Genomic DNA, 26,730 nt, shown 5'->3' with positions numbered 1-26,730 from the left:
TCAAGAATTCCAATTTTGAAGTTATTTTTGGGAAATTATAAAAAAAAAGTCTTTCTGAGGCTTTTCGTCTCAAACACTTTATTTCGATAAATTTATTGGGAAAAATTTAATATCTATACCCACAATACACATGGCTATTACCTTGTAAAATATTTTGGTTCTATGATTTTCATAGCTCCCGTTATTAGCGATTAATTAGCAGGGGGCTAAGATAGCCCGTGACGTACTTTTCGCGTACGAAAACAGCTCGTATTAAGATAGAGTTAAAAGTTAGCCCACTCTGTCATTATTTTACGTAATAGAGTTGGTTATGATAAAACAACCCACAAAAACAAATCTATCGTTTTTAGCACACGGTAGCATACAGTATGATGATTGCTAAAATAAGGAAATGAAATATCTTTTGACAGGTGTCAAACATACAACAATGCTTGATATGAACGACTCGGTTACATGTTTTGTAATATGAACGAATTTATTTTTACACGAGTCAGTTCAATCATAAACAGCTAATAATCAATTTCGATCAGCTAGCAGCTAAATCATATTCAGTTAAGCTTATACCTATTCAAATAAAAAACATATTCTATTTAAAAAAGCTTAAATGAAGATGATTTAGCCGCTAGCTGATCGAAATTGATTTTTAGCTGTTTATGATTGAACTGACTCGTGTAAAAATAAATTGGTTTATTGTTTTTTGTCAAAATAAGCATTTTTTCCAGTGAGTCAATCTTCTCAATGCGACTCGCTTGTAATGTTTTCAACCTTGGTCTTGATCCACGAAGATACTGTCGTGACGTTGGTATAAAAGCCAGGCACCTGCTGCCTAATTCCTCTAATTGTGAGTGATTGGCCACAGCCCCATCCCCAACTGACAATTCTTATTTGGACCCAACATGATTTTCTTGTCGCCTCAGTAACTTCAGTAACCTGCGAATAAAAATGTTACAAAATCAAAGAATAGCAAGAAAGTGGTCAGCTTGAATATTTTTGTCCACCAACAATCAATCTTCTTTTTCTTTCTTCTTCAGACCAAGGCCAGGAAAACTCTACCTGGAGCCATGGACTTGCTTACAGACTCAAAAAGTTTGCAAGTTTACTGGGTTTCTTGATGGGTTGCATGCGCTGTTTGCTTTTTAAGTGAAACCTGCCCATGCGTTAATTAATACCAGTAATTGATTGAGTTTCGCCTTTAGCAGCATAATCGTTGCTCACTTCACAATGTAGATTTTAACGACCTGTTTTAGCCTGATGCTGCAAGTTCGCTGTGGTAACAGCGGATTGCACTAGCTTTCGGAACACAGTTCCCTAGTCATGCACATGCACATTAGGGTGGGTCGATTTTTACATAAAATTGTCGGATTGTCGCATAAATCGGTATACAGGTGAGGTTTGCCATACTAAATAAAGTGTTAAAATTTCAATGTGATGGTGTGCTCCTAACCACTTACCCACGGTGGTATGGAAAAATACATTTTTCTACTTCACGGTAAATTATATTCAATAGGTAGGCTACAGTGAAAACGAAACACAATTGAAATGTAATGAGTTAAAACCAAACCTGGATGTTAAACTGAACAACACAGTCTTTCTTTGATTCAAATATAGGCCGCTGCTTTCTTGCATCTAAAATAGAATAAATCATAGAATTCCTTTTCTCCTTTCGGACAGTTTTGAGGCTGATCTCAGCGACAACACGAATCATTCTTTCAACGGCTTGAGTCTGTGGTGTGTATGACGACTTTACTGGGACTGACTTTATTGCATCCCAAAGTTCATCTTCAGTCTTTGTTCTTAGATGATAATAATGGTGGTTCAGTAACGTCAATCTGTGTCAAGTCGATCATATCGATGTAATCTATTGCATTAAGATTAAGTTGATCAGCAGGGCGATGGAATCTTCATATTATTGTAGATGAAAGCTTTCGTGCTTTCAGAATTCGCCTAACAGCCACTTGATTGATTGATTGATTGATTTTATTTCGTTGTAGGTAAATATAGTACAATAAATACAGCAATAAAAAAGGAATTTCCAGCAACGGGAATCTGCGAAGAGACCATGGGTCTTCGAGTCAAGCAGATACCCCAGATTCTAATAGAAGTTCTAAAATTGCGATAAGAATAATTCAATTACGAAAATTGAGACAAGGTGTTAGAAGATGGTCACAGAGAAATATATTTAGTAGTCTATCGGTAGCATAAAGGTAATACAAATTTAATCGTGCTAATATTTGGCGATGAGTGAATATTTGTGTTGTTTTTTAAAAAAATAAAATGACAATTTACGCAAGCTCGTTGGTAAGGAGTTCCAGACTTTCACTCCGGCATATTTAATGCTGCGCTGGAGTCGGGATGAGGCGTAACGTGGGACGAAATAACAATCATTGGAAGAGTGTCTAGTAAGACGTGCATTATACATGAGTTTGGTTTTTTCAAAGTAGTGTGCGAAAGGCAGAGGCAATACATCCGTATCAAATTTAAACATGAATTTAGCAGTTTCGTGTTCGTACAAATCTTTAAGCTTGAGTATGTTAAGTTTCTTATAGAAAGGTGTGACATGTTCAGACCACCTGCCACCTGCTACTATTCTGACAGCCTTATTTTGTAAGGTGCTAAGCTTGTTCATTTGTGTCTTGCAGCATGAACCCCAAATCGTTATCCCATATACGATATGAGAATGTACCAGAGCGTAGTATAATTGTAATAATGTTTTGTTTGGAAGAATGTATTTGAGTTTCGACAATATCCCTACAGATATAGAAAGTTTCTTGTGGAGCATATTAATATGAGGTTCAAAATTTAGACCATTGTCAAAAATAATGCCAAGGTATTTGGCAAACTTAACTTGTTCGATCTGAACACAATTATAAAGTACATTGATATCTTCTGGGTAGCTGCATTTTTTAGGAGGGATCACAATGACATTTGATTTGGAAGGATTGATAACTAATTTATTGGCATTAATTCAGTTCTTGATGTTAAGTAATTCAGACGATATTTCCTTTTCTAAGTAGGTTGGATTAGGAGCGTTAATTACCAGGCAGGTATCGTCTGCGAAAAGTTTTGAAACAGAAGACGTGCAGTTTGGTAAGTCGTTTACGTACAATAAAAACAGTAATGGACCCAGCGTTGAACCCTGAGGTATACCGTGTGTTATGCATCTCTGTTCAGATTCCTGTTCATTAATCGCGACATACTGCATTCTGTCTTTTAGGTAGGAGGAGAATAATTCGTTTGCTGTACCTCGGATTCCATAGTGGTTGAGTTTGTATAGTAGAATGGGATGGTATAGGCCTACCGTGTCAAAGGCTTTTTTGAGATCCAAGTGAACCAAACCTGTGTACAGGTTGCTTTTTACGTGTTCATAGGTGGCACTAATAATATCAATAGCGGCATATGAAGTAGAGGAGCCAGACCGAAATCCAAATTGCGTAGGAGCAAGGACAGAATGTTTGTCTAGAAAGGAAGAAACCCTTGTCGGCAGCCGTCGGCAGCCGGCAGCCGTAGACGAGTGGTTAGCGCGTTGGGCTCGCAGTCGAGAGCCTGCATGTTCGACTCCAGCCACCCACACTTGCTGTTGTTTCTCTAGGCAAGAAACTTAACGATAATTGCCTCTACCCAGTGATCGATTTCGAGTAATAGGTAGTACCAAATTTAAGTCATAAGTAGAGTAGACAACCGGAAACTGACATTGCCGTCGACTGCAGCGTGGGTCAGGTGTATGTCGGAAGGCGTACACCGATACATAGCGCTCAAGTCCGCTTTCCCGCAATGCAGGATAAAGATAAACAAACAAACAAAAAAAACAAACAAAAAAAAAAAAACTTTTATATATGAGCTTTTCCAAAATTTTTTCGAAAGACGATAAAAGGGACATAGGTCTATAATTATTTACCTCAAGTTTGTCACCAGATTTGAAGACGGGTACAACTTTGGCAAGTTTAAATGTATCTAGGAAATTACCGAACTGAAAGGAATAGTTAATAAGATTTGAGAAGGGCAGGGCAATAATCACGGAGGCGATCTGTATGAAATATGCTGAAATGTCATCGTAGCCAGTTGCTTTGTTGGGTTTTAGAGTTCGGATTTCTTTGCGTACCTCATCGCCAGTCGTTGGTTCAAGAAAAATAGAAGAAGAAACGTGGTTTGTAAGGTAGGATGTGAAGTTGTTATCGTTGGCAAGCGGAACGCTGTCAGAGATCTCTTTTCCAACGTTGCAGAAGAATTTATTGAATTGGTTCGCCATTTCGATGGGTTTGTTTGATGACACTCCATCAATATTAATGGAATTGATTGTTTGCTTTGATTTTTGTTTATTTGGCAGCAGTAAGTTAATGACTTCCCAAACTTTACGTGGAGAAGATTTGTTCAGTTCAATTTCCGAATGTATATAATTTTGCTTGGAAATGTATTTCAATTTGGTGAGCTTATTTGCGAACTTTTTGTACTCTAGCCTGTCTGTTTGATTCCCTTTCAGGTAGTGCAATTTGTAATTTTTTTTTGCTTATTTTTAATTGAAGTAAACACCCACTGGTAATCCACGGCTTCCTTTTTAACTTGCACATTTTCCTTGACATTTTTTTCAGTGGAGCGTATTTGTCAATTGCGTTTTTTAAAATCTGTAATAGTTCGCTATATTTATAATCCAGTTCCTGAGGTTGTAATGATTTAATACCCAACAGAAACGTGCCTAGTTGGGAGTTCAAGTCCTCAATGAAGGAAGCCGAATCAAGGTTACGCTTGTCTCTGTAGAAACGAGGTTTGCGTTGATGCGAGTTGTCAACATGGGAAATTATACAAAAAGTAGGGTAATGATCAGAGATGTCAGACTTAATTATTCCAGGTAATACGGAATGAGAAACATCGTTCGATAAAATGTGATCAATTAGTGTTGACGATTTATCAGTAACTCTTGTTGGCTGAGTAATTATAGGGCAAGTACCATTGCTGGTTAGCATATTTAGATAATTTGTGACCGGTGAAAGGAGAACGTCATTTAAAATATTGATATTGAAATCACCTAAGATATAGTAGGTTTGATTCATTTTGTTTAAGTTACTTAGCACACTGTCCAGAGCATCAACAAAACATTGGATATTGGTGTTTGGGTGACGGTATACTACGCCAATTTTCATGTTAGCGCTTGTTGTGGTGTTACTTATATTAACAAATAAGCTTTCACAGTCAACACAAGGCACTTCAAAAGGTTTCAAGGGAGTGATATTATATTTGTCTAATGCGTAAACCAAAACTCCACCTGCAGAGTAATGGAGTTAACGTATTTATACTCGTACCCAGGACCCAGGTAGAGTAATATTTGACAGAGGAGTGACTTTAATACGAGTTTCAGTTATGCAAATAACATCAGGAAGTTTGTCAAAGTTAGCAAGAAAATCGTATAAAGAGTCAAAATTTTTTTGTAATGACCTGATATTTACATGAATAACAAATAATGATGCACTACGAATTGTGTCAAAAGTAGGAGAGTTGATGTTGTGGTATTCGCAGTTATTGAAGTTGCGAGTTAGTGACCGATTAAGAGAATCGCATAGGTAGAACGCATTTTCTGCGTCTGAATCAAGAGCAGCAGCCTGACTCGAGGACACATGGGTCTCTGAAATGTCATTATTGGTAGGCTACAATTAATTACGAGAAATGTGGATCAGCACAGTTTGACGCGGTAATCAGCACGCAGGGTTTATTCAAGATATGAAGAGCACGCAAAAGAATAGCATCACGTGGGACCGCGGAAGGCCAAATGTGATGTAGCCAGACATCAATTCAGCACTAAAAAAACATTGAATCATCACTAATAATCCACGCAGATGCATGAGTGAAAGACATTAGACAAATAACAAGCAAACAAATGATAAGGTTTCGTAAAAAATTAAATGTTACTATTAACAAAAATCAACACAGAGAGAGCAGAAGTTAATCACAGTTCGCAGGCAAGTATGCATAGGCTATTCATGCCAGGGTAATGGAACATAAAGAAGTATAGTACACATTCGTGTCTACAAAATTAGGCCGTTGAATGAAATGTCCGGAGTATTCAAAGGAAACTATTTTACAAACATAATGTCAATGATTTCCATTGCTTCTACACTTAAAGCAAAACAGAATCAACCAGTGCCCACAAACACCGAAAAAAAACTAGTGCCCGGAGCACCGAAGGAATCCAACAATGCCTACGGCACCAAAGGAAACAATCAGTGCTTGCAAGCGCCGGAAGGGTTCTCAAAATCAAGGCGAAACACACTTGCTTAGTTTCACAAACTGATTTTGCTATGGGATGCAATTGAGTGAATGTTGCATATCTTATACTCTATACACATATCTTAGGTACACTAAACATCAACAAGCTAACCGTTGGTATAAAGATTTATAGCACCGGGCGAGGTAACCCACTTGAAGCTTTCATTATTTTCTTTAGCTTCCTTTAATCGTGGGAGCAATTTCTTTTTTTTTAATTATGTTTGTTTCGGAAGATGGTCAGTGAAGAAAATTTTACAGTTATGTCGTTGATTATAACTCTTGAGAACTTTTAGTGACTTAAAGATTTTATCTTTTACAAACACACTAGAAATTTTGAATATGATTGGTCGTTGGTTAGACTTACTTGAAGTTTGTTTAGAGCCCAGTCTGTGGCAGTCCAGCAGTTCAACATTATTACAATCAAAGGTGTTTTCTAAAAGTTGTTTGATGATTTCTTTTGTTTGGTGTTTTTTTTCGTCTTTATCTCCTTCGATTCCGTGGATTAAGATGTTCAGCTGTTTTTCGTAGTGCTCCTTAGCTAAAGTTTCTATTCGACTTTTTTCTTTAAATTGGTTGAGTTCGAGATCTAGAGCTTGATTTGAGTTTTCTAATGCTTTAATTTGTGAATCTTGGCCAGAAATTCTAACTTCTAGGGCAGTAGTAGTTCTGTTCAGTTTCTCTATGGACTCCATTTGAATCCTAACCTGCTCCGAAAGTCTACTTTCGATTTCTTCAAGTTTTTTGGTGAACTTTTAAACCATAAACAGACATAACTCAGCAACAACACTACATTTAACATTATAAAAACAAAAAACAAAAAGCGAACGTTTTCGGCTAGTCATATAGCCCTTTTCAAGCCTATAAGAAAATACATTATTAAAAGAAATGCTAAAGAATCATATAGTATCACAGCAAAAATATGGTCAAAGCTAAACATTTGAGAAACTGCCTCGCTCACACAAAATGATAACTGAAAATTACACAGCACAACGGGTCAAGTATTTCAGAGGTAAAATTAATTGATTGTTCAGACAAGGACTCAGGCAGATTACGCAAGAAAGACAGAAGCACAAGAGATAGTGGCACAAAACAAAGTAAATGCGAGAAACACAAGACGTGATAATCCAATCAAAAAACTGCTAAAAGGTAAGAAGCTCCGCAAGCAAATAATTGCCTGTTGAGCCCTGGGTTTAAAGATTTGATGATCAATGCCTCGTGAATCTTGGTGTCGAATTCGGACAAACACTTACGAACAATTTTGAAAGACTGCAAAGACGGTTTATTGTTAGAGCACGATTGGCAGTTTCTAATATGGTCTTTAATTGCACTGTTTTTATTAAAATTAGCTAAATTCAAATGCTCTCCCACTCTCGTCACCAAATGTCGTGTGGTCATACCAACGTATGACGATCTCGCATCATGCGAGCAAGTGAACTTATACACGACGTTAGAACATAAGCGGAAAGGAGTTTTAGACTTCAACTGAAAATAATAACCAGCTTTAAATGTTTTATAAACGGGAAAAATCTTAACGTTAAACTTTAATGCAATAAATCTGGACAAACTTGTGGCAAAACGTTTGGATTCCTTGCCAACAAACGGGATTGTTAGAAAGTTTTTGAAATCAGGTTCCTCAACTGGAGACGTAGTAGAAACCGAATTCAAGTGCCTTATCTCGCGAGCTTGCGACATTTGCTCGAACAATGACTGTTTCAACAATGAAATTAATAAATTACGCTCATACTTTGGTGCTAATCATTATCCGACTTGGTTTTTTAACAAGGTTCTTGGAGGATTTTTGAATTCGGTTTCCACTACGTCTCCAGTTGAGGAACCTGATTTCAAAAACTTTCTAACAATCCCGTTTGTTGGCAAGGAATCCAAACGTTTTGCCACAAGTTTGTCCAGATTTATTGCATTAAAGTTTAACGTTAAGATTTTTCCCGTTTATAAAACATTTAAAGCTGGTTATTATTTTCAGTTGAAGTCTAAAACTCCTTTCCGCTTATGTTCTAACGTCGTGTATAAGTTCACTTGCTCGCATGATGCGAGATCGTCATACGTTGGTATGACCACACGACATTTGGTGACGAGAGTGGGAGAGCATTTGAATTTAGCTAATTTTAATAAAAACAGTGCAATTAAAGACCATATTAGAAACTGCCAATCGTGCTCTAACAATAAACCGTCTTTGCAGTCTTTCAAAATTGTTCGTAAGTGTTTGTCCGAATTCGACACCAAGATTCACGAGGCATTGATCATCAAATCTTTAAACCCAGGGCTCAACAGGCAATTATTTGCTTGCGGAGCTTCTTACCTTTTAGCAGTTTTTTGATTGGATTATCACGTCTTGTGTTTCTCGCATTTACTTTGTTTTGTGCCACTATCTCTTGTGCTTCTGTCTTTCTTGCGTAATCTGCCTGAGTCCTTGTCTGAACAATCAATTAATTTTACCTCTGAAATACTTGACCCGTTGTGCTGTGTAATTTTCAGTTATCATTTTGTGTGAGCGAGGCAGTTTCTCAAATGTTTAGCTTTGACCATATTTTTGCTGTGATACTATATGATTCTTTAGCATTTCTTTTAATAATGTATTTTCTTATAGGCTTGAAAAGGGCTATATGACTAGCCGAAAACGTTCGCTTTTTGTTTTTTGTTTTTATAATGTTAAATGTAGTGTTGTTGCTGAGTTATGTCTGTTTATGGTTTAAAAGAGTTACCTCTCTACCCAAATTGTATTTGGTGAACTTGTTCTCAAAATTCTCCAGCATTTTAACAATACTTTCAAATGAGCCTTGCTCTGTGTTAGATTTCCTGCTTTTTTGCGACATGGCACAATGCTTGTAGCTTTCTAATTGTTTTCCCTGTCGTGCTGTTAGAGAAGCTAGCAAACCATGCGGTTGCTTGATCAGAGAAGAAAAAATACGTCCGCTTGCTAGAACGACTGAATCAGAATGATTCAGTCGTTCAGAACACTTCACGAATGGCAGGTCTATTGTCATGAAACATGGCATATAGCAAGTTTTCTGGGTGAGCTGCATAACAATTTTGCTTGATCGATTTGTCGATGACAGACTGCACTTCTACTGGCTCAAGTCCACGACTGAGTTGTATCATAAGGAAAAGTAGCCTACTGTTGGAGCATCGCTGATGTCTGTGACCATCTTAGTGCAAACCATACAGGCCCATATATAGTTGCAATGAATCGTGTCAATGCTTTAACAGCTTCTGATGGATGGGTTTGACTAACATAATAGCGGCACATTCGATTTGCTCCTGTGAATGATTATATTTCCCAGGATCTCTGTGTAAGAGTGTTTCAGAGCATTCCCAAGAACTGATTGCATGGCAGATTTGCAAAAGGTACATCTGGTCTGTGCTTAGATCTTTGAATTGTCCAATTTTGGAAAATGGGGAGTTTCAATTTTATCAACCAATGCGATCTCCAAGGCTATAAGGTTTGACCACAGAATATCGCCAATTTCACCAATAAATGTTTCTGGATCAGATGTCTTTCCAAATAGATGCTGCAATGGTAACTCATTGATGGGCAGCATAAGCCAACATATATTCCACTGAACTTCATAATGGATATGATCTTTTATTCTAGCAATTACTCCATTACGATTCCCAGTGTTCACTGCTTTCCCGTCACAACATGTTATTCGAATTCCATCCATGTTCATATTATCGTCGATCGTACATTTTAAAATGTCAACTGAACGACCACTTGGTGTTGTGACATGAGAGATGTAGATGTTACCAGGTTGTGTCAGTAAAACGTAATGGTATTCTTTTATTTTTCTCCTGTGGTGTCATCAAAGACATATGATTCATCCTTTCGCCCATCGAAATAGAGCGATAAAAATTATTGACGACATGTTGGGTTGGTTTCAATCCAGTAGCCTACGCCTCTTGACTTGGCTATGTCTAACTTTCCGTGGGTCAATAATGATGTCTGTGGAGAAGTCTTTTTCTAACACATCCTGCAAAGTAGCAGTGGCAGTAGCAGCAACTGTTTTGTCAGAAACCATCTTTTGATGGGCTTCCCTTGCAACACAAGGGATTGGGATGGTATTGTAGGCACTACTTGTTGAGACACTCTCCATGAAACTCGGATCATTATCGGATGAATAAGATAAAGAGTCAGTTTCACAAAGTTTTTTTATGGCGTGTTAAACCGCACAACTATTAGAAGTTCGCTCACTGCGCAGGATTGCGAATTGGGCGAAAAAATGAGACAAAATAACAAAAATTTCCGCAACTTTTCGCCCAATCTGGCAACCCTGTTATAGAAACAGAAGGTCATTGGGGTAATGGGTTGCTGTGCACAAAACGATTTTAAACTTTGAGGAAATGTTTAAAAAGTAAAGTCGCACCTATGTTCAAATTTATATGATAAATGGGAAATCGACCCACCTTAATGCACATTTATAGCACATGACTAGGAATCTGTGTTTCGAAAGCTAGTGCAATCTGCTGTTACCACAGCGAACTGGCAGCATCAGGCTAAAACAGGTCGTTAAAATCTACATTGTGAATTAATATCAGTAAGTTCATTGAGGTGAATAAAGAGGTCGTGCATATCAACCCATTCTTTGACGATTTCCATAACTTATTGCAAAGTTTTATTGATCACTATTAGTGATAAAATGCAAACTCCATGTAATACGTGAGAATGTGAAGGCGCTTTAGATTTAATAAAATCATGTACAGATGTGCGTTGTGCAAACTAGAAAATGACGAAGTTAAACCTTCCTATAAGTATAGCCTAGTATGATGATTTAACTTTGTGTGCATGGACTCGTTCTTAAATGAAATTCTTCAAAGATGTCGACCACAGGCTGCATTCATGTAAACGACAAAGTTTAGATGGTCCAGCATGGAATTTTTTGCTCGAAGTGAGCAATAGTTCAGTTGCTTGAAATTTTCAAGCATTTGAATTAATATTTTACCCTTAACTTATATTTACCTGACAATCTGAAATATGGTAATCGGGGACATAGTGAGTATCGGGACGCGAAGGCGATTTCATGCGTTGTTGGGAGAAGGGCGATTGTAGCAAACAACTATTTTTGCACAAATAGGTTGCTCGTAACCGTTCCACTGCATTTTAATGCGCAAAAAGCATACATGACTATTGTAGTTGAAAATATAAGTTTATTGCAGGTTTGCGAACATATAATATACGGTATTCATTAAACTCTGGCTCTACACACACCAGCACAGCATTGAATGCACTAAAGCGCGTGCATAGACTACTGTCATTGACACATTACAGTTACGCATGTTACCTAACACTATTAACAGCTACACTGTCATGAAAACGATAACATCCATTTTCGTCAATCAATGCAATTGACTTCTTCAAGAAGATGCATTAGATGGTGCAACATGACAGAGCACAATACCATGCAATAGTGACAATCAAGGAAGCAAGTAAATGATAAGATTGATGATACAAGCAATTTCAACAACGTAATTGATGCTTCCAACAGTTTGATCAAATTTACCCAAGTCAAATATTCTATAGTGCAAATGTCTACTTTATATCGCCATTTAGATTACATTATGTTTCGTAATATAGACAAGTAGACGTAAATATACTTAATCAAAGACTAAGACAGTTAATCATGCAAATAGCTATATCCCTTCGTAGATAGGGTGATTAATTAAAGTCAGAATTTTGTGACTGCTTCGTAAAAATGACCTGTATTTAATAAAATATATCACATGTTCAAGAAAAAGAAATAAAAAATAAGCCAATATTTCTTTGAGATATGGCCATCAAAAATAGTCCGGAATGACCAAGAGATTATGTAGTCAAATCACAACACACTGTGATAAACAATCTAGCCTACTATACCATAAAAAGGTATATTGCTAATAATCAATGAAAGTTTGATTTTATTCAATAAGAATAAAACAGCAACTTCACCAATACTCAGTTACTCACTTCATATGATTGGTTGTACATAAATGTGAAGTAAGCATACAATAAACATTATAATACAGTACAATACCAAGCAAGCTTGAAAAAACTGTTAAGGTGTTTATGAGAGTAGCAACTCTATTGCCTGGGAGGTACAACAAATAAGAATAAAGTAGCAATAAAAACTTGTATACAAAACATAACTAACTTTTGTGTGTGCTTTTTGAAGTAAGTTTTCGAACTTTTCGATTAGTCACCATTGTGGAAGGTGCAATCTCCGGGGCATTAAATCGTTTCAGTTCATTTTTAGCAAAACAGTTAAATGCAGTGCACACAATTAAGTTAAAGTCGGAATGTCCATTACCACACTTTTGCTGAACTAAATCGCCAATGCCACGAGACTCTTCGACATTCAAGATTGCAGAAGTAAAAGTAAAACGCTGATTCAACAAACTAAACAGTTTCGACTTAGCCAAGTCATCATACAATATAGCAGTGTAATATTGAACAGCCAGCGCTGTCACTGCAAAGCAGTATTCTGTGGGAGCGCATAAACCACCACGGTCAGCCATTTCAAAAAGATGTGCACGATCATGTGGTACCGACTCAAGGAGACTCGGCCCATTAACATTTTGTAAATGTCTGTGAAGTGAGCCCAGAAAGGTTTCTTTTTTTCCAAAGTATAAATACATCTCTAGCTTTTCCCAAGAAGGTCAAACTCGGTTGTTGCTTGATTCCATCAGCTTCAATTGGAGAACACATCTCATCTCTTTTTCAAAAAGCTGAAAAAAATGCAGTGCACATTAGCAATTTCTGAGTAGTATACACCCATTGGTACACAACATAGAATTTAGACCTACTATCCTCGCCAGAAGGAACCTTTTTTCCTCGAACCAAAGTCAGAAGTATATAGTTGAATAAATGTGCAAAAAACTTATTTGCTGGGCCGTAATAAGTAGGCTACTGTTGGCACTTTACACAATTTCAACCTAATTAAATAAATTTAACAACTAAACTAAAGACATTCTTTTGATCTTATTCTTACCTTTTGTAGGTGTATTTAACATTATAAAAACAAAAAACAAAAAGCGAACGTTTTCGGCTAGTCATATAGCCCTTTTCAAGCCTATAAGAAAATACATTATTAAAAGAAATGCTAAAGAATCATATAGTATCACAGCAAAAATATGGTCAAAGCTAAACATTTGAGAAACTGCCTCGCTCACACAAAATGATAACTGAAAATTACACAGCACAGAATAAGGAAAAGGAACGGCAATTCTGGACACTGCAGATTATTTTTCAAAATTAGACAGTATTGTGAGCGATGAAACAAAATTTGCTATAATCAATGAGAGTACTAAAGTTCATCCAATTATTTCGAAAGAAAGGTCCATCGCGTATTATGTAAACAGATATCTCAAGGAATTTGGAAAAGAAGTAATTCAAAAACTGATTCCCTCGGGCAGCAGCCCAGGTAAGCTGTATGGTTTGATAAAAGTACATAAAAAAGACAATCCAGCCCGTCCAGTTGTGTCAATGATTTCGACTCCGGAATATGCTCTGGCTAAATTCTTAGACAATATTATTAAACCTTACATGCCAAAAAAGTACATGCTCGACTCAACCAACGATTTTCTGGACAAACTGAAAGATTTTCAATGTGCTCCCAATCAAGTAATGGTCAGTTTTGATGTACAATCGCTATTCACTAACGTCCCTTTAAAAGAAACTATCGACATTATCGCTAATTACATATTTGCAGAAGACCAGCCAAATCACCCGCTCATCAAAAAAGACATTTTTATCAAATTGATGCATTTAGCCACAGAGGGCATGTTTCTATACAAAGACAAATTGTACAAGCAAATTGACGGAGTGGCTATGGGTTCGCCTCTGGGTCCCACTCTTGCCAATTTTTTTCTAGCCCACCTTGAAAATGAGATTTTTTCTGAAAATACTTCCCAATTCTTTCCCAAGCTTTACTTACGTTATATTGACGACATTTTTGCCATATTTGATAACGATAATTCTTGTTCACAGTTTCTTGAAGTACTCAATACGCAACATCAAAACATAAATTTTACTGCAGAAAAAGCAACGGAGACTATACCTTTTTTGGATGTAGAAATCAAGATAAATGGTAATGGATTTGATACTTGGGTCTGGCGTAAACCTACAAACACTAATCTTTTCCTTAATTTCAGCGCTGTTTGCCCGTCTAATTACAAATCTGCTTTGATCAAGTGCCTTATCTCGCGAGCTCGCGACATTTGCTCGAACAATGACTGTTTCAACAATGAAATTAATAAATTACGCTCATACTTTGGTGCTAATCATTATCCGACTTGGTTTTTTAACAAGGTTCTTAGAGGATTTTTGAATTCGGTTTCCACTACGTCTCCAGTTGAGGAACCTGATTTCAAAAACTTTCTAACAATCCCGTTTGTTGGCAAGGAATCCAAACGTTTTGCCACAAGTTTGTCCAGATTTATTGCATTAAAGTTTAACGTTAAGATTTTTCCCGTTTATAAAACATTTAAAGCTGGTTATTATTTTCAGTTGAAGTCTAAAACTCCTTTCCGCTTATGTTCTAACGTCGTGTATAAGTTCACTTGCTCGCATGATGCGAGATCGTCATACGTTGGTATGACCACACGACATTTGGTGACGAGAGTGGGAGAGCATTTGAATTTAGCTAATTTTAATAAAAACAGTGCAATTAAAGACCATATTAGAAACTGCCAATCGTGCTCTAACAATAAACCGTCTTTGCAGTCTTTCAAAATTGTTCGTAAGTGTTTGTCCGAATTCGACACCAAGATTCACGAGGCATTGATCATCAAATCTTTAAACCCAGGGCTCAACAGGCAATTATTTGCTTGCGGAGCTTCTTACCTGTTAGCAGTTTTTTGATTGAATTATCACGTCTTGTGTTTCTCGCATTTACTTTGTTTTGTGCCACTATCTCTTGTGCTTCTGTCTTTCTTGCGTAATCTGCCTGAGTCCTTGTCTGAACAATCAATTAATTTTACCTCTGAAATACTTGACCCGTTGTGCTGTGTAATTTTCAGTTATCATTTTGTGTGAGCGAGGCAGTTTCTCAAATGTTTAGCTTTGACCATATTTTTGCTGTGATACTATATGATTCTTTAGCATTTCTTTTAATAATGTATTTTCTTATAGGCTTGAAAAGGGCTATATGACTAGCCGAAAACGTTCGCTTTTTGTTTTTTGTTTTTATAATGTTAAATGTAGTGTTGTTGCTGAGTTATGTCTGTTTATGGTTTAAAAGAGTTACCTCTCTACCCAAATTGTATTTTGTAGGTGTTGAAACAGACATGATTTTCCACACATTTGCAATTAAATTTATGAAACGAGCAGTTTCGAGGAAAGCAGGATTGTCTTTTCCATAGTACTTTAGACCACAAACAGTTGATTTACTAAAAACGCCTAAAAAATATTCATATATCTGTGATGCAAATGTATAACAAAATGGTAGCCTGTAGGCTATGAATAAAATTCATTCATCACTTACACATTCTAATTTTCATACTTATTTTACTGTTGTATTATAATTCAGCAAATATTATCAATATGATGCAAAGACTACCCAATGCCATGATATCACATATACCAGTGGTTCCCAACGCATGGGTCGCGACCCAAAGTTGTGTCGCCAGATTACTTTTTTTGGGTCGCTTGATTTTCAGGCATATTGCATCTTGGGCGAAATAACGCCTCGATTTCAAAAACTCACTGACAGCAAGCGAGCACAGCTATCTTATTAGTGATTACAGAACCACTTTAGCGGGGAAAAATGTGTGTAATTTTATTGAAAGTGCCCAAACATCATAACAGCCATCGACTGAGTGTAAGAACATTATAGGCCTAGCGTATATTACAACTACGGCTACTGTGAAACTGGCCAACTCTGCACTTTATGTTCACTCTGTCTGTTATGCAGTAGACTACTAAGATCTTCGTAAAAAGCCTCCTTTTAAAATAAAAAAAGTAACTATGGTCAGTGTGATATTAACAAAGTACAGGTACCATATCATATTAGCTAGCAGTAAGCTAACAAAGTATTCGAAACTGATGAGCACAGCTACATGTCAATTTTCTCTAAAACAAGGTCTTTCCACAATATATAGGCTATATTTCTTATTACTAAACTAAATAAAGTTTCTGTTTCCTAAAGGAGTGATTGAAAGATTTTAATATTTGTAATCAAGTAAACAATTCTGCAGGTGGACATGAAGTAGCAAAAAGTGTATTCAGTATGTTTAAAGCTTTTCTGCAATTTCTATTTTGGGCAGATGCACAAAGGTTTACAAATGATTTCATGTCTTTGGGTATAAATATTGCTATCCTGTTATGGAGTTGTAGCCTACAAACAACAAATTAACATAGCCTACTTTATCAGATTGTGCTAGTTTTATAGTTGCCCAAACATTGCTTAATTACATACATTTTTGCCTAAATTAGTGACTTTGTTGATGACAGAGGAGCTCAACTGCTTCATGGCCTAGCACAATTTAATATATGCACAAAGCTACATTGGATTAGTCAATGATACTAGTTAGTGTAGGCTATTGATGGTGTGATGTATTGAAATTAATTCATACTCTTACTACTAGCTCTTATTCTGACAAATTAACTCAAGCTCTCACTACAATGACAAGGCTACGGTATGTACGGTATCCAATGTAGGCCCACAAACTAATCATTTGTATAAAAAGTATCCTCAGTCATGTTTTTAATACAAAACAGGATCCTTAATAATCTCAGAACTGCCTGTTTTGTTTCTTATATTCCACTTTGCACAGAAAGCAACACTGATCACAGATATTTGCTTCAATGAACAATTCTAAATAATGACCTAGCCTAAATCCACTTGTAAAATATTTAGATGTGTATTTGCAGATAGCCTACAGAAAACTAGCATGCAATAGACATTCATTAGCCTTTCTGTCCCTATTGCACAACCAAAGTTCATTAATAACTAGTCTTCAACTTTCAGTCTAATCACCAACAGCCCTGTTTAAACTTTGAATTCTTGCCAAACAGTGACACTACTGTGCGCAGAAGTGCTCTCGCGAGGTCACGTGATTTCATATCCCGGTACTCACTATATCCCCGATGGTAATTATACTATTTTGATTATAAAAAAACGATTTTTGCTGCTTGGTCACAAGATTATTGAAAACCAAAAGGCTTGAACAATGTTAAATAAATCACTTTCACTGTCATTTCAATTTGATCCAGACACTTCAATTTGATCCACATTTTTGACAGTTTACAGCTGGGGAGCAAAAACAACCGTGTTTTTTTATATTCTTCAACACAGTATTGCACGCCTACTATTGCCGCAATGTATCTACTCAAACTTACAACACAAACAGTGCAATGGCGCACGTATTTGTCCCTTACCATTGATCAGCCGTCCTATTTTGCAAACGTCCGGACTGCTGAGATTAATTCAAACATAAAACACTCGGCGAACAAGCAGAATCATCATCTCTATTAATAAGATGTATGCTTTTAAAGAAAATTATCTGGCCTTCAGGAACAATAACCCCCTTTCATTTATTTTTTGGTATCTTAACCCTTAAACGCCTATGTGGGTCTCTAGTGACCCGAGCTCTCTTTACTTCCCTCATATCTCTTGGGACGTCTAGCCATATTCTGTGTGACTTCCAGTATTCTCAAAGCATTTATTCTTCTCCCATTTCACATTTATAATTTTAAAAATACTCCACTGGTAAAATAGTTACTGCTGTTTTAGAAGAAAAAACTTATAGGGTCTCTAGAGACCCATGTTAGGTAATAGTGCAATTTTTTTTGAATAACAGTTTATTTTGCCAGCAATAACTCTTTAAAGTAGGCTACCACAAACATTAAACTTAATTCGTACAATAAATAAATCATAAAGCAACTTCCTATCTTTTCAATTATTGGTGAAAGTTTTGTATAGTTGAAAATTAGCGAGAACTTCCCGTTGAATTTGCAACAAGAAAGACGAAAAGGGTTGGATCAAGCTTGTTTGGTTTTAGTGACAGGCAAACGTTAGTATTGTATGTGCCAAGGAAAAACAAAGTTGTAGTTTTACTATCAACTATGCATAATGATAGCCAGAGCCGGATTTAACTGGTGGGGGGCTCGGAGCACTTTTAGATCGGGGGAACCCCGCGCAAAACAAAACACCTCTACGTCTACAGTAGCATTAATCCAGCACTGCACTGCACAGCATTTTGAAGAAACTTCAAAGGCTTAAAGAAAAAAATAAATAATAACATAAAATCACATTTTTTCAACGTAGGGGGCCCTTCAAAAGTCGGGGGGCCCGGGGCACCTGCACCCTCTGCCCCCCTAAATCCGGGCTTGATGATAGCAAAGTTGATGCAGATAAAAGTTTACCTGACATGATACAAGACTATAATGCTACTAAAGCAGCTGTTGACAAAGTTGACCAACTTTGTCACAACTACAGTGTGCAGAAAAGGACAAATCGCTGGCCACTTGCCTACTTCTACAACTGCCTCAATATTGCGGGTATCAATAGCATGGTGGTCTTCCGAGCTAAATTTCCAGGAAGGGAAAAAGAAGCAAGTCATCGACGCCGAATATTTCTGGCAAACTTAGGTATGAGTTTGCTTCATCCATGGCTACAACGTCGAGTGCAAGTAAAACAACTTCCAAGAGCTGCTAAACTATCGATGCAAAAATGTGGATACAAAATTGACATCGACTCTTCTCAATCATCAGTTACACATGGGGGTGGAAAGCGTAAAAGACGGCGGTTCCACATCTGTCCATCTTCTCTGGATCGTAAAACACCTCATGTGTGCGAGGAATGTAATGAGCCGTGTTGTATCAATCACCTACAAGTCACGGTTTCATGCCCCTATTGTGCAGCATGATTCTTGTGCTTAGCGTCATCATGGCTAGGCTACCACGTTAGAGCACCTAGTAGCCTAGTAGAAAATTGCAATTAATTGCTTTTCTTTCACTAACTTTAGCATTTGTTGAGTTTTGAAGTTATAAGTTATAATATTTGAAGTTACATTATTTCAATTCTTTTCTGTTGTTAACAGTTTGCAGTGTTGATCTTAAATTCGGTCACTTTTGCACAAAAAAAAATGTTGCAGTTGCAATTATTGCAAATTTTGTTAGTTTTTTTCGAAGTATTATGCTTTGGAGTGTATAATAGTGAAATTGCAACACAGTGATTTGTTTCATAACCATATTTAAGAAAGATGTACAAATTGAAAGATAAAGCAATACCCTTTAACAGGCCGGGTCATTTAAGACCCAGATAGGTAATAACGGTTGGTGAAACACATAGGCGTTTAAGGGTTAAGAAATCATTTGATTAAGTTCATCAACCGAGTATGTGGGCTGTTTTGCTCGATTTGGATGCCTTGACGACTTTATAACGTTGATCCGTGCTCCCTCCACGATGGCATGGTTGACAGAGTTTGCAACCAAAACACCTCTAAGAACCATTCCCTGATACAGGTGGTCAAACAAGGATGAGTTCTTGCACTTTCGTGATGCAATGTGGCTGCAATGTTAAACAAAGTCCCACAAACTTCACCTGGTATGAACATGCGCTGTCGCACAAACGGAAGGCTCTTCAATTTTGCTCGCTTTCGTGGGAAGTCGAAAAACTCTGCTCATACAATCCACAACAACTATGCTACATCTATCCTCACAAAAACTGTTGCCTTTCCGGCAGTCGTTCTCTCCATTCTTCTCTATGCCTGTGAAACTTGGACATTGTACCGCCGTGATATCAAACGTCTTGAAATTTTCAACAGAGAAAATGGAGGCAACTACTAGTCACTCGTTGGGAGGACCGGCTCATCAACCAAACCATCCTCGATCATAGGCCTACTAGGTTGCCGAATCTAGAAGCCACCATATTGCAGCGCCGCCTCAGCTGGAAAAAACATATCATGTGGATGGACCTAACGAAACTTCCTCGATTGAGGCTCTATGGGAACATGACATGAAAGAAAATGGAAGACCAAAGCTGAGATATAAAGATCATCTGAAAGTCTCAACTACGCTAAAACTGATCTGAAATCGTGGGAACAACTTGTCAGTGACAAATTAATCTAGAGAAAGAAGGATGACACGAAATTTTTCGAAAAAAACAACAACAGGAATTAGAGGACTCTGGATAAACGAAACATCAGAAAATAAAGCTAAATGAACCACGTTCCCCAACATCTCTACAATGTGACTTTTGTCCACGTTTATTCCACCACAGACTCGGCCTCCAAAGCCTCATCTGACATCACCATCCAAAACCACATACGACATCTTGAAAACAAAATCACTGTTTGGACACGAGCTGGAGCCGACGAGGACTGTACTGCACTATGCGATACGAAATTCTAATCGAAAAAAGATTTCCCGGTTTAATGTCTCATTATCTGCATTTTTACAAGGCAAGAAATTTTACAGAACGGCAATTGTCCCTCCTTTCTCATCCCTACCCCCTTGGTTAAGCCACTGACCAAAGGACAGGGAGATTTGACAAATGGAAATTATACTATTTGCTTGTTGTGCCGTCAGTTTTCAAAAATTAAAATCGTTTGTGTATTGTAGGTTGAATTGTGTTAACAATATTTTACATTCCTTTAAGGTTAAGCTACATTATTTATTGCTTTACAAACCTCTGTTACTAGCGGTCCACCACTGTCTCCTTGGCAGGAGTCAACAATACGCCCTGGCCTTCCACTGGTAGCGCATAACGTTGAATTTGTGTATGATGGGATGTATTTTCCCAATCCAACCCACTTGTCATGAAGCCATTCATTTGTTGCTCTAGAACAACTGAAACGAATAAGTTTAGTGAAATAAAGATATTACTGTAATTTATTGCTATCGGTTACTGACCTGAAGTAACCTCTGATTGCAAAGTCTTTATTATTATGTAACGTATTTCCAGAACATTCAAAACATTCATTCAGAACAAACCTGGAATGTTCTTTTGCTTTTCACAATTGCCAAATCTCGTTTGTCATGACATCATAAGGATGTTTACCAATAGATCTCTGATTGCGAAATCATTATTATGTAACGTATTTTCTAGAACCTTCTACCCTACGTGGCAATCTTTAAACTTCTATAAACTTGCTTGTTTACGTTTAATGCAACTTGACAGAACAATGAGTCCTTATGATGTAACATTCTCGAAGTTACTAGACCGAACAACCTTCTATAAATAGTGGTGTAATTTGCTTAATCGTATTATTATTATGAGAGATGATTGTTATTGTAGCACTGGTAGTTGGCAATAGACGCAAAGATTATTGTTAATCGAGAGTTAAAGTTATTGAATACGAGTAAACTAAGCTGATCCTAATATAAATTTTGATTGCAATTAAAATCGCATGAGAAGCTGTGAGTGGATTGCGTTAAACTCGATTAATAGTTGTAAGCGTTGGAATCTATTTGTCACAGTTTCTTTCTATCTCTTACCAGAAAAGAGACTTGGAAAGGATTAATGACGTAGTTTAATGGGATATCACCGAAAAACAGTCAATTAAATGTCGAATAGTTCTACTAATGAAATGATAATGAAATTCTTGAAGGACTTTAACGAATGGTACAGTACTTCCAGCAACTAATCAAAGTAATAGTAACAGTGAAGAGCAATAGATTCCAACGCGTACAACTATTAATTGAGTTTAACGTAATCCACTCACAGCTTCTCATACGATTCAAATTTCAATCAGAAATTATATTAGAATCAGCTTTGGTTTACTCGTATTCAATTACTTCAACTCTCGATTAACAATAATCTTTGCGTCTATTTCCAACTACCACTGCTACAATAGTGATCATCTTTCATAGTCAACTCATAATAATAATAATGATTACCAAAATTACACTACTATTTATAGAAGGTTGTTCGGTCTAGTAACATCGAGAAGGTTACGTAATGTCACATTGTTCTGTCAAGTTGCATTAAACGTAAACAAGCAAGTTTACAGACGCTTCTAGATTGTCACGTAGGGTAGAAGGTTCTAGAAACACATTTCATAATAAAGATTTCGCAATCAGACATCTACTGGTAAACATCCTCATGATGTCATGACAAACGTCACTCGGCAATTGTGAAAACAACAGAACATCCAGATTTGCATGCTTACAGAAAATACTGGAAATACATTACATAATAATGAATTCGCAAATCAGAAGTTACTACAAGGCAGTGACCGATAATAACACATCGCTCAAAAATTCCATAATGAAAAGAGCACGTTCTGTCAAGATACAAAGCAGCCCAACGCGAGGCCTTGCACATTGATTGTGACACTATTGCTGTTCACTGTTACTATTACTTTGATTAGTTACAGTGTCACGATTTCTTTCTATCTCTTACCAGGAAAAAGACTTGGAAAGATTCAATGACGTAGTTTGATGGGTCAACCGAAAAGCAGTCAATTAAATGTCGAATAATTCTACTAGCGAAATGATAATCTGACTTCTTGAAGAACTTTAACGAACAGCTTCTCAAATAACTCTAATTTCTGCATCAACTACCAATCCACAACTCATAGCACAACTCTCATAACCAACTCAATAATAATCACCATAATAATCACCATAATAATAATCTCAGAATAATCATTACACAAACTACACCACTATTTATAGTTGGCTGTTCAGTCCAGTAACTTCGAGAAGGTTACATCATAAAGAACCATCGTTCGGTCACGTAGCATTTAAATGTAAACAACAGAAGTCTCTAGAAGGTCACGTAGGGAAAATGATTCCAGAAAACACGTTACATAATACAGATTTCGTCATCAAAGGTTACTTCAGGTCATAACCGATAATAACACATCGCACCAGAATTCTACTACCAAAACAACACATTCGTTGAAGATATAAAGCAAACCATCGCGAGTCATTGCACCTTGATTGTGACATACGCCCCCCCTTAGAATATTGTTGCAAACAATATAACAACACAATCAATACAAAACACACCACAAAACAATTAATTACTCAATAATCAATTCTCATAAGTCCATCGTTGCATGATCTACCAACGATAGCTTTCTCAAAACAATAGTTACGTTTTCTGCGAAAGTTTCCAACGTCCGCAATGTTTTCAATGCACCGGCGAGCAAGATGACCCATCTTCCTACATCGGAAACACCTCCTCTCCGGACAGTCCTTGGCGAGATGACCTTCTTTATGACAATTGTAGCAAGCCTTTTCATCAAAAGGGCAGCTCCTGGCTATGTGTCCAATCTCTCCACATCGGTAGCAATGGTTGTCACGGCAACGTCTGTTTTCCGAATGTCCGCCGTCAGCAACGCACTCCCTGGCGAAGTGTCCGCGTCTACCGCATCTATAGCAAACTCCAAATGGTCGTCGCCTGCCTCTTCTCCTCGGTTCATCGCGCTCATTGTATCCGTCATCGTGAGATCGTTGCTGATTATCTGCAGAACAATCTCGAGCAAAGTGACCATTCTTGCCACAAGAATAACAAGTAACTTCAGAATCTCTCTCAATAACATTTCCGATTATAAGATCAACTAAAGAGTTTTGTAAACATAACGCTTTCACAGTCCCACTACAATACGGAGTTTCGATATATATCTTCGCTAACGGTCCTTGGATTGAAGTGTTATTTATCGACATCACAATTCCAGTTTTTCCCGTTAACTGATTATCTTTAACCAAATCTCTCCTCACTATTATGCCCGTAAAACCAGAATCACGTAAAACTTTTACCTTTTTGTTTCCAACTTTTCCATCCACTACTGGCAGGTAATCTTCAGGTATTATTTTTCCGCAAACATCTTCATCCGGTTTCTCCTCCTCAAGCGTGGGTTCAGGAATCATTAACGCACAACCGCATCGATAAACGTCCGTGTCTTCATCTTTTCCAGACTGATTGGATCGGGACAACGACTTGTCCTTGCATTCCTTCGCTTCGTGTCCTTGCCTATTGCAACGATTGCACCACTTCCTCGATTCCTGATGATTTCTGTTAGTCTTTCTCCGGCAGTTAACAGATTTATGACCTAAGCCATTACAATTAAAACAACGTACTTCTCTTGGAACCGCACCTCCTTTAAAATTATTTGTTTGCTCTTCGTCATTATCGCATGACAACGTTTCTTCAGTCGACAACTTCTCATCATGAGCAACTAAGTACTGTTCTGCCACACTGGCTATTTCTTCTAGATTCTTTGGACTTCTCTCCATTAGATAAACAGACAGGTTTTTTGAACATGAATCTGTGAATTGTTCCTTAACTATAAGGTTTGCCAATCCGTCCAATGATTGTTCGGCCCCCGAAAGTTCAAACCATTTTAACAAAAGGTTTCTCAAACGTTCAATAAATTGACCTGGACTTTCGTGTCGTTCAGGCTTTGCCTCACGGAATCTTTGACGGTATCCATGCTCGGTAAAATTGTATCGCTTTAACAGAGCTAACTTCAATCTGTCGTAGTTCATGGCTTCTTCTTGCGAAAGTCTTGAATATACATCAAGAGCTTGTCCCGATAATTACATGCTTAGCTGGGTAGCCCACGTCGACTTCTCTAATTTGGCTATTGTAGCATATCTTTCAAATCTTAACAAATAACTATCCAACTCATCTTTTTCTTCAACAAATGATGGCAAATCTGGACGTCTAACTTGCGCCACAATAACATCTCGAACATTATCATTAGTAGAATTAGATCGCTCACCAATGTCCAGCTTTTGTCTTTCTAATTCAAGTTTTAACTTTTCCAATTCATATTGCGCTCTTCTTTCTTCAGCTTCTGCTTCGCGCTGCGCTTGTTTCTCTTCAGCTTCTCGTTGAGCTTGTTTTTCTTCAGCTTCGCGCTGCGCCCGCTTCTCCTCTGCTTCGCGCTGCGCCCGCTTCTCCTCTGCTTCAGCTTCAAGTTGTGCTCGCTTTTCCTCAGCTTCAAGTTCTGCTTTCCTTATTTCACGAGCAGCTCTTCTATCTTCTCTTTCGTCAGCTTCTCGCTGAGCTTTTTGGGCCATTATCTTGTGATACTCTTCCATCACAAACTGAGACTTTTCATTGTCACTCAGCCCCATTCGTTCAGCCATGCTCCGTAAGTCTTCAATCATCTCATGTTTGACGGCATCCGCCATTTTGACAGCTTCTTGTTAATTTATTATTCTTTCAATAAATCTTTCGGTATTCTTCGGTTTTTCGGTTATCCCGGACAAGCCCCCAGAATGTCACGGTTTCTTTCTATCTCTTACCAGGAAAACGACTTGGAAAGATTCAATGACGTAGTTTGATGGGTCAATCGAAAAGCAGTCAATTAAATGTCGAATAATTCTACTAGCGAAATGATAATCTGACTTCTTGAAGAACTTTAACGAACGGCTTCTCAAATAACTCTAATTTCTGCATCAACTACCAATCCACAACTCATAGCACAACTCTCATAACCAACTCAATAATAATCATCATAATAATCACCATAATAATAATCTCAGAATAATCATTACACAAACTACACCACTATTTATAGTTGGCTGTTCAGTCCAGTAACTTCGAGAAGGTTACATCATAAAGAACCATCGTTCGGTCACGTAGCATTTAAATGTAAACAACAGAAGTCTCTAGAAGGTCACGTAGGGAAAATGATTCCAGAAAACACGTTACATAATACAGATTTCGTCATCAGAGGTTACTTCAGGTCATAACCGATAATAACACATCGCACCAGAATTCTACAACCAAACAACACGCTCGTTGAAGATACAAAGCAAGCCATCGCGAGGCATTGCACCTTGATTGTGACATACAGGAAGTATTGAACCATTCGGAGTCCTTCAAGAATTTCATTATCATTTGACTAGTAGAACTATTCGACATTTAATTAACTGTTTTATGTCGAATAGTTCTACTAAGTAAGGTAAGAATCTTTCTTCATCAGTTAGAACAAAAACTACAGTACAGAAACATGAACTTTCAAATTTGATAATGGAAGAGATGTTTGGAGAAGCTATGTTGATGGTGCCCGTGATGATAATGAAGCATTGGTGGCATGGAAAAGAAAGGTAGCTTATCTGTAATAAAGAATATCTCTCCAAATTTAATACATCTTTAAAGTATTTTGCTGCATAATATCATTTAATAGCTTGGCCCTTACAAATCGTCATCTTGAATGTTGTGCAATCCTTGTTGTAAAAATTTGCTTGTCTGATCGGCATTTACTTCATCTCCAAATTTTCGATTTGTTGTTATTCCAAAACCGGTTGAAACTGCTTGAACTGTATTTAGTCTGCCTTGGTTCAGCAGAAAGTTGGCTGTAATCAATGCACAAAACTTAACAGTGTTTTATCTTGAGACAAACACATTAACATAATTTCTGAAAAGCTGAATGCCCACTACTTTTTCTCACAAAAACAAATATTTAAAAAAATAGTCGTTAAGATTTCTATAACTAATAAACCACGGTCAGAAACATATTGTAGGATGTTAACCAAATTACAAAAAATCTTTACCAGAAAGGATATTTAACAATCAAAACATC

At 37.2% G+C, this 26,730-nt stretch overlaps 1 protein-coding gene across 1 annotated transcript in view; it reads right to left on the bottom strand.

Moving 5' to 3' along the window:
* Window positions 1-735: 735 nt before the first annotated feature.
* Window positions 736-26,730, bottom strand: part of LOC145768354 (uncharacterized) — a 61,107-nt gene continuing 35,112 nt past the window's right edge. Inside the window, exons 11-13 of the mRNA XM_082579831.1 lie at window positions 26,347-26,503; window positions 20,871-21,034; window positions 736-920 (exon numbers count right to left, since the gene is read on the bottom strand). Coding sequence (XP_082435957.1) covers window positions 736-920; window positions 20,871-21,034; window positions 26,347-26,503 — 506 coding nt within the window. The remainder of the gene's footprint in view (window positions 921-20,870; window positions 21,035-26,346; window positions 26,504-26,730) is intronic.

The sequence above is a fragment of the Aplidium turbinatum genome, chromosome 4 (assembly GCF_918807975.1).
Source record: "Aplidium turbinatum chromosome 4, kaAplTurb1.1, whole genome shotgun sequence".
Lineage (NCBI taxonomy): Eukaryota > Metazoa > Chordata > Ascidiacea > Aplousobranchia > Polyclinidae > Aplidium > Aplidium turbinatum.
This window is presented reverse-complemented; position numbering and strand designations above follow the sequence as displayed.